Source organism: Paramisgurnus dabryanus, chromosome 3 (assembly GCF_030506205.2).
Source record: "Paramisgurnus dabryanus chromosome 3, PD_genome_1.1, whole genome shotgun sequence".
In the NCBI taxonomy this organism is placed as follows: Eukaryota; Metazoa; Chordata; class Actinopteri; order Cypriniformes; family Cobitidae; genus Paramisgurnus; species Paramisgurnus dabryanus.
Genome location: NC_133339.1, coordinates 22,463,465 through 22,482,584, shown reverse-complemented (window position 1 = coordinate 22,482,584; position 19,120 = coordinate 22,463,465). Strand labels below are relative to the sequence as shown.

General features: G+C 38.2%; 1 protein-coding gene across 2 annotated transcripts in view; it reads left to right on the top strand.

Annotated features, from left to right (window-relative positions):
* mrc2 (mannose receptor, C-type 2) overlaps positions 1-19,120 on the top strand; it is a 32,209-nt gene that overhangs the window by 6,351 nt on the left and 6,738 nt on the right. For both annotated transcript variants that reach the window (XM_073813895.1, XM_073813894.1), the window contains exons 2-24: positions 1,133-1,552; positions 4,406-4,579; positions 4,727-4,891; positions 6,428-6,541; positions 6,753-6,896; positions 7,050-7,241; positions 8,522-8,676; positions 8,804-8,908; positions 12,672-12,787; positions 12,875-13,023; positions 13,281-13,498; positions 13,581-13,723; positions 14,677-14,764; positions 15,272-15,401; positions 15,499-15,531; positions 15,663-15,826; positions 15,958-16,126; positions 17,012-17,154; positions 17,315-17,429; positions 17,509-17,666; positions 17,757-17,865; positions 18,184-18,410; positions 18,494-18,659. In XM_073813895.1, coding sequence (XP_073669996.1) covers positions 1,133-1,552; positions 4,406-4,579; positions 4,727-4,891; positions 6,428-6,541; positions 6,753-6,896; positions 7,050-7,241; positions 8,522-8,676; positions 8,804-8,908; positions 12,672-12,787; positions 12,875-13,023; positions 13,281-13,498; positions 13,581-13,723; positions 14,677-14,764; positions 15,272-15,401; positions 15,499-15,531; positions 15,663-15,826; positions 15,958-16,126; positions 17,012-17,154; positions 17,315-17,429; positions 17,509-17,666; positions 17,757-17,865; positions 18,184-18,410; positions 18,494-18,659 — 3,597 coding nt within the window. The remainder of the gene's footprint in view (positions 1-1,132; positions 1,553-4,405; positions 4,580-4,726; positions 4,892-6,427; positions 6,542-6,752; positions 6,897-7,049; positions 7,242-8,521; positions 8,677-8,803; positions 8,909-12,671; positions 12,788-12,874; positions 13,024-13,280; positions 13,499-13,580; positions 13,724-14,676; positions 14,765-15,271; positions 15,402-15,498; positions 15,532-15,662; positions 15,827-15,957; positions 16,127-17,011; positions 17,155-17,314; positions 17,430-17,508; positions 17,667-17,756; positions 17,866-18,183; positions 18,411-18,493; positions 18,660-19,120) is intronic.

Below are 19,120 nucleotides of genomic sequence, written 5' to 3'. Positions count from 1 at the left end.
AAAACATGATCAAAGAAGAAAACACTTTTAATAGCTTAGTAATTTAAAGGAGACATATCACAAGACTTTTTAAGATGTCAAATAAATCTTTGGTGTCCCCAGAGTACGTATGTGAAGTTCTAGCTGAAAATATCATAGATCATTTATTATAGCATGTTAAAATTGCAACTTTGTGGGTGTGAGCAAAAATGTGCCATTTTTGGGTGTGTCCTTTAAAATGCAAATGAGCCGATCCCTGCACTAAATGCCAGTGCTGTGGTTGGACAGTGCATATTAAGGGGTGGTATTATCCCCTTCTGACATCACAAGGGTAGCCAAATTTCAATGACTTATTTTTTCACAGGCTTGCAGGTTTACCAAACTAAGTTACTGGGTTTTTCATATTTTCTAGGTTGATAGAAGACCTGTGCACCCAGTTATAGCCCTTTAACATGGAAAAAGTAATTTATCTATATATGTGTGTTTTAATTACTGTAATGTACATATTTATGAGTTCTCTTATTGGTGGAAAGGTGGTCTCATTTTGTGATCCCCAAAAGACAAAGGGGGAATATTGCCAAAGTCACGGCTTTCTCACACCATTTCTGCTAGTGTTTTGTTTTTGTAAATTGCTACCTCTGTTTTTTGCAGACAGGCTTAAATGTGTTCCAAAACCAAAGCATAAAAATAGATCAAAAGTAAAGCCATAAACAAAACATGCGCACAGTATGCTATATCCCAAACCTCCAGGTTTCCCATTAAGAATTACTTTTCTGCTATAAATAACACAGTGTTTATGGCAAGTCAATGCACACAACTGCACGTAATGCACATAAAACCACTCTACAACAGAGGAACTGTGGACTTGTATAGGCTTTGCTTGTATTGGCAACTTGTTTTTTTGTTGCGAAAGGGAATCAAAAGTTGTTTGCTTATATTCTCAAGAAATAATATACTGTGAAAACAGATGGGATTGAGAGTTTGATAGAAATATGCCTTGAAGATCAGTCGTTTGGCTGAACAGAAGTGAATGTTTATGTGTGGTATCAAAACATCATCAGTAGTCAAAAATCACAGTAGTCAAAGCAGGCTACAGTATTTGAGCTATATTGGTTCTCTGCTAATACCTATTCTCTCTCTCTCTCTGTCACAGCCCATACAGATGAATCCAACACTTTTGCATTTCATCATAAGATTGAACAGGGCTGCTTGGGGGTACGAGATAATGTGCTATACATGTCCTCGTCCTGCACGGATGACTCCCAGCTTTGGAAATGGGTCACCAGAGGGCGTCTCTTCAACATTGGCTCCTCTCTGTGCCTTGGAATGACCGTCGGCAACACAAGCTCATTGGGCAACAAGTCTCCGCTGAGCGTGTTTCGGTGTGACTATGAGCCACCGAGGGTCCGCTGGACTTGGACCTGCAACAAGTTCCTGGGGACGCTTGAAAGTTACTTGCCTGCACCTAAATTGATCCTCAACGGTGGCAACATCTCTTCCATCGGGCAATATCAAATACCAGTGTGGCGAGTCTATGGGGACAATGAGGACCTTTGTGCAAGGCCCTACCGAGGTCAGCATGTTTTACAGTTTTAACTTTATTACCTCAGAATTTTGGAAGATATTGCGGATAGAGGCAAGGATGTTTAAACAAGCCCACCTGTCTTCTGAACCTGAATGATATTTAGACTAGGTTTCTCTCCATGTGGGTGGATTTTTGGCCATGGTCAACTCTGAATTTATACTGATTGGCTACATACCAAAAAGCCAATTAAAAGACTCTCTCAGTGCTGTTTGTATACAGCCTGTCTCATACACTTAAAATGCTGGGTAAAATATGCTTAAATAAACCTAGAAAATGTCCGTATTTGACTCAACCGTTGGTTAATTTAAACTCAACAGTTGGGTGATTCAGAATTTTCAAAAAACCCTTGAAGCCAATTATTTTGCACATATAAGATTAAGGTCTGAATTTATTATAACCATTATTTTTAAAGGATTTAAAAAATATTTCCTGTAGAATTATTTACATTTTTTAGATTATCATGATCAAAAAGGATCATTACCGCAACATGATATTATGAATGAATGAATTAAGCTTTATTTGTCACATGGTCACAAGAACCAGTGAAATGAAACCATCAACCTGTCCATACATACAATACATAAAAACAATTGGGTAGACAGAACAGGTCGACAGAGCATTAAGAAGAAATTACATTACATTAAATATATGCATTTACAAACTCATGTTTCGGTAATGAGAACTAAAAAGTTGTCTAGGTACTATGACAAACAAAATTTCAACTTTTATCCTGAGAGAAAATATAAGAACTGCTTACCTGGTAGCCATCTTGAGTGTCACAGTCAATTATGTCCCTTCCAACTATTTTTTTTTTTTAAATGTTAGTTCCTTGAGGGCTTAAACAATGATTGATAGTTTTGCGGAGGATGAGAAAATTGGTCTTGGACACATTTATATTCCTTATTATTGTCTCTACATTTACCAATGATCACCAAATACCACACCTTTCTTTACTGTAAATGTTTATAGTATAACATGCACTAAAGCTTTTTAAATTTTAAATATTTCCATGTCAAAGAACCCAAATCCAGTCATGGGCACGTTGCGGTAATGAAACATTTCCACTTAAATGTGGAAAAAAAATGGTTTGTACACTCTCAGAAATAAAGGTACAAAACTGTACCTTTTCTGTCACTGGGGCTGTACCCTTTCAAAAAGTACAGCTTTGCATCTAAGGATTTCATTTTAGTAGCTCAGAAGTACATACTGGGACCAAAGAGAGCTTATAAGTACCTCAAAAATACATATTAGTATCTTAAAGGTACATATTGGTACTAAATGTTTACATATCTGTACCTAATGGTCCATACAATTACCTTTTTAAAGGGTGCTGCCCCACTGACAGCTAGGGTACATATTTTGACTTTTTTCTAACAATGTAGGTCCTTTAGGTACGGTAATCTACCAAAAATTGTATTCTGTTTTGTATTCCTGTAAAGGTACCAAACGGAAACTTAGGGTACAGCCACAGTGACAGAAAAGGTACAGTTTTGTACCTTTATTTCTGACAGTGTATGATGTCATTTGAAATCATGTGCAAAATAGTACATGAAGAGATGTTTGGAACTGTATGCTTATTTTGATACTCTTACTTTGCATTTATTTATTTTATCAAAATGTTTCATGACACCTCATAAGTCTAATTTCGTGAGAAGGTTTAGGTTTATCCACATCTAACTTTGGGTTATATAAACGCTTCAATTTTACATCATACTGTATTTCACTTTACAATGATTAAGGACTTTTTCAACTTTTAAAAAAGTTTTTAGGAAAGTCATAAATGTTGCAGGATCAAAGTCTTTGTTCAAAACTCAAGAATTACTGTAGAATGGATAAAAGCGTACAGAAATATTAATGAAATCATTATTGAATCAGATTTTTGGTGTATTCAGAAGCAGACTTGTTAAAGAATTCCCATCTGTAGTCTCCACTATCTGTAAATCAGATGTGTTCACCTCACAACATATGTTTCTCCTTTCTTCCCCCTTCCTCTGATGTTTCAGTGATCTCAGTGATGTGGCAGGTCTCTTCTGGAGTGTTCTTGACACACAGTTGCCGCTGACATCATCGCTGTTTTTGTGTGTGTGTGCTTGTGTATGCAAAAATAAGCTGTGTGTGTTTTGAAAGTTCTCAGAGTAAAGGTTTTAGATGTATCTGTTTTTTTGAGAGTGCCCTACTTTTCCACAACTCTGAACTTCAGAAGCACCACAGTCAGAAATATGCTCTCTGTTTTTACTATAGCTTTCTCTCTCTCTCTCCCTGGCTTTCGCTCGGTCTATGTTGACAGAGAGTTAATCTGTACAGTCAGATGCTCAGCAGTTTCTATAGTTACAGCTGCATTCCATCAGCGAGGCAAAAGAGAGAAAGAACGTATAAAAATACAAAGAGGGAAGACGGGCAACAGAGATAAGAGAGACTGATTATGACTGAAAAAAGTCACTATTGTTAAAGTGATAGTTTACCCAAAAATGTAAAATCTCTTATTATTTATTCACCCATGTTAATTCTGTTAAATACAAAAGATTTTCATTTTTTCTTAAATTCCTTTTATTTATCACAATACTTCCAAAATATTTTTTTCTTACTATTGAAGTCAGTGGTCACTATCTGCTGTGTGTTTTTTTTACTTCCGAGTTTTATAAATTGCGGAAGTGCCACCTGGTGAATAGTATCGGTATTGCGGATTGACGAGATTACTCGTCGTTGGCGGGGAAAGAGTTAAAATATGTCTGTATGTGCTGTACCTTCTCTTTAAACAAGCTTATTTACTAAGTTATAGAAAGATGGAGAATCTAGAACAAGGAAGTGCAGTGTCATTCTCTTGTTTTTGCTTTTCCGTAGAAATCTACACCATCCAAGGAAACTCCCGCGGCAGCCCATGCTATTTTCCCTTCCTGTACGATGGCCAGTGGTTTCACAGCTGCACAAGTGTGGGGCGGGAAGATGGCTTCCAGTGGTGTGCCACTACCCACGATTACGGAAAAGATCAACGCTGGGGCTTTTGTCCAGTAAAGAGTGAGTCAAATCAACCTGATCTCAGATTCTGCTCTTGTCATTTGTAGACTTCTGGTTGTGCTTTTGCTATTTGTGAGACCGCTGAATATTGTATTGTATTTCCTTGTCTGTCTGTCTGTCTTTCTTAATCTTTCTCTTTTTACAAAGGTACTGACTGTGAGACATTTTGGGACATAAACCCTTTGATGGATAATTGTTACCAGTTTAACTTTCAAGCCACACTGTCATGGAGTGAAGCGCGGACCAGCTGTCATCAGCAGGGAGCAGACCTGCTAAGCATCACTAAAGTAGAGGAACAAATCTATATCAATGGTGAGAGACAGAAATAGCAATGATGATGACGCATTACCCAAAATGTAATTTGGCATATTAAATCGAAATTAGTGGCACAGTCTTTGCCAAAATGCAAGTGGGGTGCGTGTCAACATGTTTTGCTTGATTGCTCCTGTTTCTCTCTCTCCCACCCCATATAATTTCCTGTAATCTCTTCACTATTTTGTCTAATAAATCCCAGCAAGTTTTGCATTTAAAAGACATCGTATAGACGTTCAAACACAGCCCAGACAAATGAGGGCTGTCATTGAAAATGTAAGCTTATAACACACGTTAATCTTGAGTACCTATAGAGTAGTATTACATCCTTCATATAGCCAAAGAGTCTTTAGTTTTATCAGATTTATAAAAGACAGAATAGCCTTACAGATTCTTTCCAAATAAACCTGACCCCCTCAAGGTGTACCACGGAAGGAGCACGAGCAAGCAATACAAAACATTATCCCACTAGTTCTGAATAACTTATGATTCACTACATGTTTGTTTTGTTAACATTATATGCACTTACGCACCGATTGCCAACAAAACACAGACATTTGATGCAGTTTTACTTACGCCTGCCACTCATGACCTGATTGGGACCGCCCCATTTCGAAATCCAGCATTAAACAAACATACACGCACAACTCTGCCGCTATCCCGTAGAAACAAACTATATCCATTGTTTCTATATCCAATGCTGGGTTCTTTGGGAAGCTGAACAAGCTTAAATTTCTCTCAAACAAAAACACACTTTATGGCAGCTCTTGGTTGTTGTTGTGTGTGCGCTATTCTTGGTACCCATATATGGACTTCCACTGTACTTCCTGCACTGAAATTGCCCATAAAAGAAGTAGAGCATAATTGTTACATGAATCTTTCATGTTCAAAAAAAACTTTTTCGGTCACACGTCCAACTGTTTTTTTTTTTTGACACTTTGCTGATGTTACACATGAGGAATCCAACTCTTAAACAGTGTTTATAAGTCAGAATGCATTAAATAGCTTTAAATCCCCATTTAAAAGACATCTAACCATAGCCCAAAAATAAATTAAATAAATAAATGAAACCAAACACTTTGTAATCACTACTCACTTTGCTTACAAAATGGAATATTATACATCTCGCAAGTTGTTACTTAATTGTAGCCAAGTTGTATTACTTGTAGCCAGAATATATTGAGTCTATAGTTAACCTAGATGGTGAACTGACGGCTATTGTTTGCTGAGTAAAAAGACCTAAAAAGAAACTGGCTCATTAACTTTGAGGCAGAAATATTTGTTTGACTGACCAATGACAGATGTAAAACTTTGTTTGAAACTTGTCTGGAAATAGTCCTCTGGGACCCGAATTACTTTACCTTTAAAGAAACTGGACTTGTGTTATTAAAAGGATTAAAATTAAAGTACCAGTTTACCCAAAAATAAAAAATTCTGTCATTATTGACTAAATTATCAGGCGTCTTGGATCTGTTAGTTATTGTTTTTGGTTTAAATATTAATTTAAAGAATTTTAAAAGTCTGTGTCTACTGTAGGTTTGCTAACTGGGTACAGTTCAACCCTGTGGACGGGTTTGAATGATCTAGACCTCAATGGTGGCTGGCAGTGGGCTGACACCGCCCCACTGAAATACCTAAACTGGGAAACAGGTAAAGCCACACCCCTAACCACACCCTACTATCACCAGCTATTCTGACAGAATTTAAGCAAAAGACAAATATTTGTATTTATATATTTTTTAATTAATTTTATGAATTATAAATTTTTTATTTTGCATGTAAAAATGCAAAAGCTCATATGCTTTAATGTTATATGTATATTTTTATCCAGCAAGTACATGTATATGTGTGTGCATTTCAGACATGCCAAGCTATGATGAGGAAGAGAACTGTGGGGTGATCAGTACCGATACACAGGGTCGCTGGTCCAACCGAGATTGTTCAGGGGCTCTGCCCTACATCTGCAAGAAACGACCCAACGCGACTCTGGACCCTTTCACTACAGGTATTTGTACCAAGCTTGTTTGTGCACATTTGTGTACATCTTTAGCCTGGATTTTACTTATGTTGTTGGAATGAAGAAAAGTAGACTGTCTTTTGATTCTTAATTTATGGAGAAGGTCTCATTTGTGTCTGCATGGGTTTGTGTGTGTAACAGACTCTTGGGCAGACGATGGGCGGTACCAGTGTGATGTGGGCTGGCAGAACTTCCAGGCCGGTTGCTATTGGCTGAACAAAGATACCCTGGAATGGAACTCCGCCCACAAAACATGTCAAAAGATGGAGGCTAACCTTGTCAGCATCCACACGCTACCCGAGCTTGAATTTATTACAAAGCATATGAAGAAAGGTAAACATCTGAAACCACTAGCGAAAATGCTTACTTTACAAATTTGACCGTTTTTTTTTCCACAAATTATGTTAGTATACCATTTGAATTAATTAAAGGTTATTATCAATATTCATTAACTCTTTCTCCGCAATTGATGAGTAATCTTGTCAATTAAGAGAAAACGCTTTTCTGCCAATGACGGGTTTTTACGACAATCCAGATTTTCGTTATTAACCACTAGGTGGCGCTCTTACCCAACATATTAAACACCAATGCATCCACTGATCCAACAACAGTAAAAAAATGTTTATGTTTTATCATCGTTCAATTATCACAGCTTTTAATTTTAAAAATGTGGTATTTTTAAGAAACCTACCCATATTTGAAAGGTTCTAAAATATATAAGATGAATTTTTTTTTTAATCAGAGGCTCTGTTTTATCATTTGTTATATTGTTTGTTAATATATTTAAGATTTTAGATTTTTTTGAAACCCATTAAACTTTTGCGAAAATCACAAAAAATGCAGCTACTGGCAATTTTTTTTTTAGAAACGCTGGTGGGGAAAGAGTTAAAATGTGTATAGTGACAACAGTGTTGTTTACATGATTAGTGACCTACAGATAAGGGCCTAGAAATACATTTCTAAATATATATTTTTTACATTTTGTCATAATGTTTCCATTTCTGTGTTTTTGAAGCTTTGATTGTGTTTACATTGCGCAATATGTGTTCATGTTTCACCGTGTAAAACACTGTGGTATTTTTCACACAATTTACTTATCTTTATACCGCTGTTTTAAAAAAGGGACTGATGTCTTCCTTGTTCAATGAAGTCCCTCCTTCAGAAATACATATCGAAGTTTGATTGTGTAGTTTTATTAGTGTGTTGTAATTCGACAGCAGCTTAGTTTGCCGTTAGCTTAGCTGGCGACTGACGTATTCCTGTGGGCGGAGTTTAGTCAGAAAACTGTTCTACTGACGTCATGAAAGCAGGAAGTAGAGGGCTTTAGTCCAAACCAACCATTCGCTGTAGGCTTTGAAAGGTGAATTCTGTTAAAGAAAATATATTGCCTGGCAGTGAACTTTGAGCTTTATCATTTTACAGGTATTATTTATGCTATTATAGCAACATTACACACTAACTAGGGTTTAAAAAAGGATCAGAAAGAACGTGACCTTTTAATGTTTCAAAATCCTGAAATTGTAAATTAATTCCAGTTTGTTACTGCACACGAGTAAAGTGTTAGTGTAAAATCACACACGCTAAACCTGCAGTCTCTCTTTGTGTTATTTTAGATACAGACGAGTTGTGGATTGGTCTGCATGACACAGCTATGCAGATGAACTTTGAATGGACAGATCGCACTCCGGTCATCTTTACCTACTGGCATCCGTTTGAACCCAACAATTTCCGAAACGTCAATGAAGACTGTGTCACCATCTGGGGTCCTGTACGTTTCCTTCTGACCTTACATGCTTGATCTCATCCTTGATATCTTGAAAAATACATTTATGGCATCTCTGTGGCCATAGCCTCACAATGACAGCCCATCATTACGTCTGTATGTGTTTTTGTAGGAGGGGCGCTGGAATGATAGCCCATGTAATTACTCTTTGCCTTCGATCTGTAAGAAAAATGCTCAGAAAACCGATGAACACGTACAGGATCACGGCTGTAAACGGGTAATTTACACTTTTAGCTTTGTCTTTCTTTACCTTATTCTTTATATTTGGTTTAAATCCTCTGATCATTTTCTCTTTGTTCTATCCTCTGTAGCTCATGAAGTGTCCTTATTATTGAAACTTTGATTGTTTAGCAGTGGTCAACCTACACTGTTTTTTTTTTGGTGAAGCTGGTTGACTGAGACTATTGAAGTAATAGGTTCTTAATGCATAAGCTGGTCTATCAATGTGATGTTGGTTTACAACAAGACACCATTCTGAAACATGTCAAAATTTTTTGTTTGGGTCTGTGTTTACAGCCTTTGAGAAATCGACCTACACGTGACTTTTGCTGTCCTTCCACATTGCATTAAAATAAAATCTGAAGGTTTTGAAAAAATTACACAAGGCCCTAGTGATGGTCAACCCGGATCTTTTTAAGGATTCGGGTTATTCTGAGTCACTCACTAATATGATCCGGGTTGTGCGAGTCACTTGAATCACTTGATCAAAATCTCCCAGTTCCAATCGCTAATACTAATGCAACCAAGCAACTCAGATCACGCATGCAGCTACGAGTCTACGACTCCTCTGCTCGCAAAAAAGGGCTCATGTGACCTGAGGAACTTGTAAAAAAACATGCATGTCCGTGGTAACATTATCAATAACATAATTGTAAAAGTTCGGTGTGTGTGTTTAGTTTCATTTCATAACGACAAATAAATCAACACCACGTTTAAAAGATGTGAGGCTTTGTTGAATTGGGACGTGAGAGGAACGTGTCCTGTTTCAGATTGACTTACAAGATCCCCGATAGGCTTCGGTTAATGCAGCTACACAGTAGGGCTGGACCAGAAAATTCGAATATTCGAATATTCGTTCGGTGGGTTGACATTCGATTTTCAGTTTTGAGATTCGAATATATATATAAATATTTTTCAGCGTTAATGCAGAGCTTTTGCCAAGCAGGAAGTGCGCTTCACACTCCCGCTCTGTAGGTGGCGCAGAGAGACCAACATCCATAGCCAACAGCCATCAAACTCCACCAGTAGAAGAAGAGATCGCCTCGAACGGAAAGCGCGCTTCCTGCTTTGGCATTCACGCTAATAGTGTTGTAAATAACGTTCAGTTTCTTGCAAAAACTGATTGATTTGCTTCACAAGACGTCAATATGTCACACGGAGATATGGGGGATTACTTTTGTATTGGATATATATGCTTTAGCTCTTAAAGTGTGCGGATTGGTTGACTTGCATGACGGAGCACTGGGGTTTCTGCAAAATATCTTCATTATTGTTCTGATGAAAAAAACATATTGGATGGTGTAAGTGTTATAATAAATAAACTTGATTTTGAAAGTATGCTAAAGTTTTATTACAGTTTGTTGAACTTCGTTCATTTATTTTCGTTGTTTTATTTAAATAGCCTACCCTACGTTGTCAGTAATTACTGTGCTGCTAATTTCTGATACGGGAATGTTTGTTTGTTAGACAAATGTTGTTAGAAAATAGGCTACCTTATTAAAAGTATTGGTCTTGTGTTTTGTTTCACTAATGCTGTTCTCGCATGACGCATGACAGGCACGCCGCTTCCGGCTTGTGCTGTTCTGTAGTATTTTTAAAGTTTATTAATTCTAGAAGTGTCAAATGTCCATATTGCACGAAAAAAAATGCACTACACTCCCTTGAGTTCCCAGCAACACATCCGCCACATAATAAAACTGTGGATAGACAGACACACACATACACACACACACACAGATTCCTGCCTTTATTAAAGAGAAAAAATATGTTCAGCCCCTCCTTCCGAAGCTTCGAATATTCGATTTTATTTCTACTAGAGCTTCGAAGCTCAAAAAATGGTATTCGGAACAGCCCTACTACACAGTAGGGCTGGACCAGAAAATTCGAATATTCGAATATTCGTTCGGTGGGTTGACATTCGATTTTCAGTTTTGAGATTCGAATATATATATAAATATTTTTCAGCGTTAATGCAGAGCTTTTGCCAAGCAGGAAGTGCGCTTCACACTCCCGCTCTGTAGGTGGCGCAGAGAGACCAACATCCATAGCCAACAGCCATCAAACTCCACCAGTAGAAGAAGAGATCGCCTCGAACGGAAAGCGCGCTTCCTGCTTTGGCATTCACGCTAATAGTGTTGTAAATAACGTTCAGTTTCTTGCAAAAACTGATTGATTTGCTTCACAAGACGTCAATATGTCACACGGAGATATGGGGGATTACTTTTGTATTGGATATATATGCTTTAGCTCTTAAAGTGTGCGGATTGGTTGACTTGCATGACGGAGCACTGGGGTTTCTGCAAAATATCTTCATTATTGTTCTGATGAAAAAAACATATTGGATGGTGTAAGTGTTATAATAAATAAACTTGATTTTGAAAGTATGCTAAAGTTTTATTACAGTTTGTTGAACTTCGTTCATTTATTTTCGTTGTTTTATTTAAATAGCCTACCCTACGTTGTCAGTAATTACTGTGCTGCTAATTTCTGATACGGGAATGTTTGTTTGTTAGACAAATGTTGTTAGAAAATAGGCTACCTTATTAAAAGTATTGGTCTTGTGTTTTGTTTCACTAATGCTGTTCTCGCATGACGCATGACAGGCACGCCGCTTCCGGCTTGTGCTGTTCTGTAGTATTTTTAAAGTTTATTAATTCTAGAAGTGTCAAATGTCCATATTGCACGAAAAAAAATGCACTACACTCCCTTGAGTTCCCAGCAACACATCCGCCACATAATAAAACTGTGGATAGACAGACACACACATACACACACACACACAGATTCCTGCCTTTATTAAAGAGAAAAAATATGTTCAGCCCCTCCTTCCGAAGCTTCGAATATTCGATTTTATTTCTACTAGAGCTTCGAAGCTCAAAAAATGGTATTCGGAACAGCCCTACTACACAGTCACTCATCCACGCAAGAACATGATATTGTGAGTGAGTCCCAGACAAAGCCGCTCGCCCGCTGCACGGGTCCTGTGTGTGAACCACTCACGTCACTCAGTCAACAAGAGGAGCCGTGTACGTCCGTTGGTGGCGGATCTTTACAGCAGCACTGTTGCAAAAGTCATCGTATTTAAAATTTTTAAACATTTGCAGCTTCTACCCAAAACATTGTGCCAGTCAAATATTGCAACAGATTAGCCTACATGAGTCAGTGGGTTAATAACACGAGCAAGGCTCGTTTCTCCTAGTCCAGGATTCAAGCTCTATGAGTTGAGTCACTCTCTGTGTGAATCCTCGAGCCGCCGACCAACTCATTGTCGCGCGAACGCATCCCTTTGGACTCGGACTCAGAGCTGCAGAAAATTACGAGTGAGCTTTTGGCTCACTCGGTACCCCCAGTCGACATTTGGTGATGTAAATTAACTCATTGTTTCAAGTTATAGAACATATGGCAGCTTATGCAGAGTTATGTGTTGCAATTGTGTTGTAAACATATGAAGAGCTTTGTGTTTGATACAATTTCTCATTTTCAAAGCAAAATCTGAGAGGACTCAACTGACTCGGGTTAATGGTCACTAAGGACTCATGGTTCTCGAGTCATTTTAGGGATCGGGTTAAATGATCCGAGTTTCGAGTGACTCGCTCATCACTACAAGGCCCCTTTAAGTCTAGCTGGCCCAAAACAAACAACGTATGGTACACAAGCATTCCAAGCTTCTGAAAAATATGCCTTATAATGCAGTACATCTCAAACCAGTGTGAGACTGCATTCAAATGCATCTCTCTCTCCTCTTTGGTGAACTTTTTCAGGGTTGGAGGTGGCACAGTCCGTCCTGTTTCAAGGTTGGGGAAGAATCATTACCTTTTAACGATGCTAAAGAAATGTGCAATAACAACAATGCCACACTCGTCATTATTAATAACAGGTACGAGACACAAGCCTACGGATTTGTGTTTTTTAATATGCTTTCAGAATTTAAACTCACAAGTTACAAATGTGTGTGTGTTTACAGATTTGAGCAGGCCTTTGTGAGTAGTCTGGTGTTAGGACGCTCTGATGACCGATTCTGGCTGGGCCTGCACAATGAGAACAGTACCGGACCTTTCCACTGGATCACGGGAGAGGAGCTCACTTACACCAACTGGAACAGAGATGAGCCAGGTACAGATACACACACACAGTTGTGGACAATCATTTCCTGTGCATCTCTGAAGGGTTTGTGTCTATGTATTATTTCATAGTAAATTATAAATGTTCCTATAGCACATTTAGTCATGCATTGTGTTAACAGTACAAATGTCATGAGTTCAAACCCATGGAGCTTGAGTGCACCAAGTTGCTTTGGATAAACAGTTTCAACAAATTTTGTTGAAAGTACCAGATGTATCTGCCTGACGTCCGGTTCTCTGATCTCGCAGCGCAGATAAAGGATGGCTGTGTGGTGATGGTGGCCGGTCAGGCTATGGGCCTGTGGGAAGTAAAGGATTGTGCCAACATCCGCTCCAAATACATCTGCAAACAGAACCAGGACTCATCTTTAAACCCCAGCCCCCCTGTTCCTCAGCCCACACCCTCACTGACCGGATCGTGCCCATCTGGATGGAAGAGCACCAACGCTTTCCGCCATTGCTACAAGGTGTGTTATTATTCATACATCTGTTTTTTGGTGTTTGGGTTTTTTTGGTGTTTGTGCTTACCTCATCCCTGCGTTCTCGTAGGTCTTTCACGCAGGTGCTTTGGAGAAAAGGTTGACTTGGATTCAAGCTCACAAGTTCTGCCAGAAACATGGAGCTCAGCTCACCAGCTTTAGCACACCGGAAGAGGAGACCTTTGTCTTTCAGATTCTCCATGAGGCTTTTGGGTACGTGTGTACAGTTTTGAAATGTACCCTTAGAGCAGCATTGTTTGTTTGGATGAGTGTGTAAGAGTGAATGTTTTTAAATGTTGATATGTGACCATGGAATACAAAAACAGTTCTAAGTTGCACAGGTATATTTGTAGCAATAGCTGGAAATATATTGAATGGGTCATTTCAATTCCAAAAGATTAGGGCTGTCAAAAGTTTAATTGCGATTAATCACATACAAAATAAAAGTTTGTGTTTGCATAATATATATGTGTGTGTGTACTGTGTGTTTATATTATGTATATATAAATACACACATACATGTATGAATTTAAGAAAATTTTTATTTAGGTATATTTTTATTTATATTTATAATATAAAACATATCAAAATATAAATATAATATAAAATGCATGTAAATGTTTCTTAAATACAAACATTAACGTGTGTGTATTTATATATATATATAAAATAAAATTATTACACACAGTGCACTGCACAGCACACACATAAATTTGTGGAACAAAAGAAGTATTTTGTATGCAAATAATCTTAATTAATTTTTTGACAGCCCTAGTGAAGATCATGTTGATATTTTGTCAATTTCCGACTGTAAATATATAAAAAAATTATTTATTATTAGTAATATGTGTTTTAAATAGTTGTATCTCTGCCAAATATTGTCCTTACAAATCATACATCAATGGAAAGCTTATTTATTCAAAAATCTTAATTATTGTATTAATCTTAATAAAAAATACCCTTATGACTGGTTTAGTGGTCCATGGTCACATATTGTATTGTTGCATAAAGTAATAGTTAACCCGAAAAATGAAAATTCTATAATAAGCAAAATCTGGAATGATACATTTTGAGAAAAGCAGAATTATTGGTGTATTCATTTTGGTAAACGGTTTAACTTATTTTCCTAATTTGCCTGAGTGTCTTCTGATTGGCTGTGCGGATAGGGAGGCGGAGGATCATGAGCAGCACTGGATATGGATCGGAATTTCCCGTCGGAATAGCGACAGCTGGACATGGAGTGATGGATCACCTGTGAGTTTCTTACACTTTTTTGAATTTCTCTGTATGACATGGCAGTACTATTGGAAGGACAATTTTTACCACATTAATACCATGGTATATGTTCCTGTAGATCAAATGATAGAGCATTGCATCAGCAGAACCAAAGGTTGTGGGTTTGATTCCCAAAGAACAAACATACGATAAAATGTGTAGCTTAGGACAAACATTTTATGTAATTTCATGTGAATAAAATTAATGCATATGTAAATTATGCTATGTAAATATGTTTTAATGTTTTGCATATAGATATAAAAATTGTGTTGTTACCATGCTGTTTGAAACTGCACCTAAGATTTTCACCTACTTTTGCACTTGTGTGTAGGTTAAGTTAAAGTAAAGAGATTTGATTTTGTTTTGTAATGGTGTATAAATATTGTAATCATTTAATGCTATAGCACATACATACAGTATAAAATTACCACTGTATTATCATCTATTACCAGCACTGTACCATGGTATTACCACACTGTGTTTCAGGTGACCTATCAGAACTTTGGCAGGGGGAATTATGGGCCTGCCGAATGTGGAGCAGCCAACATGGCCGATACCAACTGGCTGGTGTCAAATTGCGAATCTGAGCTTGACTGGATCTGCAAGATACCAAAAGGTAACAAATGAACATTACATTGCTCATGAATTCTACATTTAATTACAATACATAACTCCTAAATTGCCTGTAAATCTTCATTTAATGCGTGTTGCAGGAAAGGTAGAAGAGGAACCTGAAACTGATGAAGGTTTGTACTGTTCACAGTTACCTGTGACACTGTTATCTTCCCTTTAAGAAACATATAGGCATGTAATATTGAAAGAGAATGATTTTGGATCTTATATATTTTAAGTAATTCAAGGTTGTGTGTGTGTGTAGGCACTGGTTCAGAGTGGGTCGAGTTTGAGGAAGCTCAGTATCAACTCTCTAAACATCGTTCAACGTGGCACCAGGCTGATAGGATCTGCTCCTGGAATGGTGGCTCTTTGGTCTCCATGCACTCTTTTGGGGAGAATCAATTTTTGGTTGAAACTCTCCGCAAGGTAAGCACACACTGAATATAACACATGGGGTGCAGTTTTCATCTATTGAGTTGCAACCCAGGAATGCAGGACACAGCATTAATAAATGTAACTCACTTTTCTTTACTAACCATATTGTTGAAACTCTCCAGATGTCCCGTAAAGACGATGACCTGTGGTGGGTGGGGCTGCATACTTTCAAGAACGATGGACGATTTAGGTGGTCTGATCACTCTGTGCTCAACTATGTGTCCTGGGGGCTAGGACAGCCTCAACCAATCAGTAAAGAGCACAAATGTGTCCAAATCTCTGCTTCGAAAGGTTTGACCGCTTAAACATGCCTTTACACATCCATGCTAATTTTGAATAACGAGATATTTATAAATTGATTTCACATTGATTTAAAATTTTGACTTGACCTTACTCCGTCAATATTAAAGGGACACTCCACTTTTTTTGAAAATATGCACATTTTCCAGGTCCCCTAGAGTTAAGCATTTGATTTTTACCGTTTGGGAATCCAAAGCTGATCTCCGGGTCTGGCGGTAGCACTTTTAGCATAGTTTAGCATAATCCATTGAATCTAATTAGACCATTAGCATCGCACTCAAAAGTTTCAATTTTTTTCCCATTTAAAACTTAACTCTTCTGTAGTTACATCGTGTACTAAGACCGACGGAAAATTAAAAGTTGCGATTTTCTAGGCCGATATGGCTAGGAACTTTACTCTCATTCTGGAATAATAATCAAGGACTTTGTTGATGTACCATAGCTGCAGGAGGCGCAATGATATTACGCAGTGCCCGAAAATAGTCAAAATAGAAAATTGCAACTTTGAATTTTCCGTGGTCTTAGTACACGATTTAACTACAGAAGAGTCGCGTTTTTTAATAGTAAAAAAAAATCAAAATTCTTTGGTTATTATTTAGCACAATGCTAATGGTCTAATCAGATTCAATGGATTATGCTAAGCTATGCTAAAAGTGGTGGATATCGGCTGAATGGATTCCAAAACGGTAAAAATCTAATTTTAAATTCTAGGGGAGCTGGAAAGTAAGCATAATTTCAAAAAAGTGGAGTGTCCCTTTAAAGATATCAAGGTTATATTTTCACAGATATATTTTTATACAAAAGTTTACTATGCAATAATTTTGGGAAATCATTTGAAGTAGATGATTCAGCAGCGAGTCTGTGTTTCTTTTTAAGGCGAGTGGTCAGATCAGAAGTGTCATGTTGATCTTCCGTTCGTGTGTAAGAGGGTAAATGTGACGGGTACAATCCCTCCCAAACCCTATCCTCCCCCTAGACCCGCCGGCTGTCCTCAGGGCTGGACCCCTTTCCTACGCAAGGTGAAAACTTTACTCTTCCGCTGTGAACAGTTACATATTATTGGAGGGCTTAAATCCCCACCATTCATTTTAATTTAGCACCATTTGTAAATCTACAGTTTGTACAGACACATGCAGCATTCCTTGTTTTAGATTTCCTTTCATTCTCTCGTTCCAACAGTGTTATAAAGTGTTTGGGGAGGAGCTGTCGAGTCGTAGCACCTGGGACTCCGCCTCTAAGACCTGCCTGGCACACAGAGCCACGTTAGTGACAGTGCCGAATCATATAGTGCAGGGTAAAGTATGCATGCATCATACAATGGTTTTGTGTTACTTTAACTTTAAACAAACTAAAACCTTTTTGGTTTTCTTCAGCTTTCCTAGTAACTCTGCTACCCAACAGCAGTTTTCACCTATGGGTGGGGCTTACCTCAGAATCACAGGCTCAGTTTAGGTGGTTTGAACCTGGGTTACTCAGCTACACTAACTGGGCACCTGGAGAACCGGTGGACAACAAACAAAACAAAAGCCCGGTATTGCATAGTTAAGGAATAAATGAATGAATGAATGAATGAATGAACAAATGAATGAACGAATGCATCTGTCTTTGTGTGTCTCATCAGGGAAACTGTGTGCTGCTCCTCAATGGCAGTCCTCACCGGATGTTGGGCACGTGGGCATCTCGCAAGTGTGATGCAGAAAAACACGGCTTCATCTGCATGAAGGACAAAGGTGGAGGCACATACATACACATTAACAGAAAGACAAAAATATGCACTGTAATATATTTTTACCAGAAATACTACGGGCTTTCCAGGTTATGTTGCATGCACAATGATTGGCAAACCTCCAGCATGCCCGAGGATAATGGCAAAGTCGAGAAGCCTACCCTGGAACATAGTTTTTAAAGAAACCCCAAAACAACAAATGACTAAAAAACCAACATACTGAATATGGAACAATATGCGATTAAGCAAGAATAGATGATGCTGTCACTTAAGACTTACTAGAATTTTCCAAGCTGTTAAATATCAAATTTGTGTTTTATAGACCCTGGCTTGCCTCCTGGAAAGGACGCGCTTCCCCCAGTATTAAACGGTTCTTTACAGTTTAACGGCGTCCAGTACAAGGTCTTGCAGAAGCCTCTTGACTGGCATGCCGCTTTGCAGGTGTGTGAAACTTTCAATGGGACACTGGCTTCAGTTCGGGACCCTCGCCAACACGCCTACCTCACTCTCCTCCCCTCACCCGCCTGGATTGCATTGCACAACGAAGGGGTAAGTGACATCACGTATGTTTATAAGCTGTGTCATTTCATTCAATATATCAGATCTGCAGCACATGCGTCTTGCATTACTAGGGGCGGAGCTACACATGGTTGGGTGAAGAGGAAATTACTTTTAGCGACTGGAGTGACAGAGAGCCCAATAGTATGTACGGATGTGGTCACACGACTGTTAAGGGCCAGTGGAGCGTTGCTGCTTGTAATAAAGTACTGAATGCAGCCATTTGTGAAATTAACACTGGTAAGAAAATGTTTGAATGGCATATTGTTTTTGCATAATTGAGTATATATAATGTGCACGGTGTGTAACATTTTTAATTACCCATAATTACCCATTTGCTGAAGTACAGTCTTGTTCAAAATAATAGCAGTACAATGTGACTAACCAGAATAATCACTAACCTATATTTTTTTATTGCTACGTGGCAAACAAGTTACCAGTAGGTTCAGTAGATTCTCAGAAAACAAATGAGACCCAGCATTCATGATATGCACGCTCTTAAGGCTGTGCAATTGGGCAATTAGTTGAATTAGTTGAAAGGGGTGTGTTCAAAAAAATAGCAGTGTGGCATTCAATCACTGAGGTCATCAATTTTGTGAAGAAACAGGTGTGAATCAGGTGGCCCCTATTTAAGGAGGAAGCCAACACTTGTTGAACATGCATTTGAAAGCTGAGGAAAATGGGTCGTTCAAGACATTGTT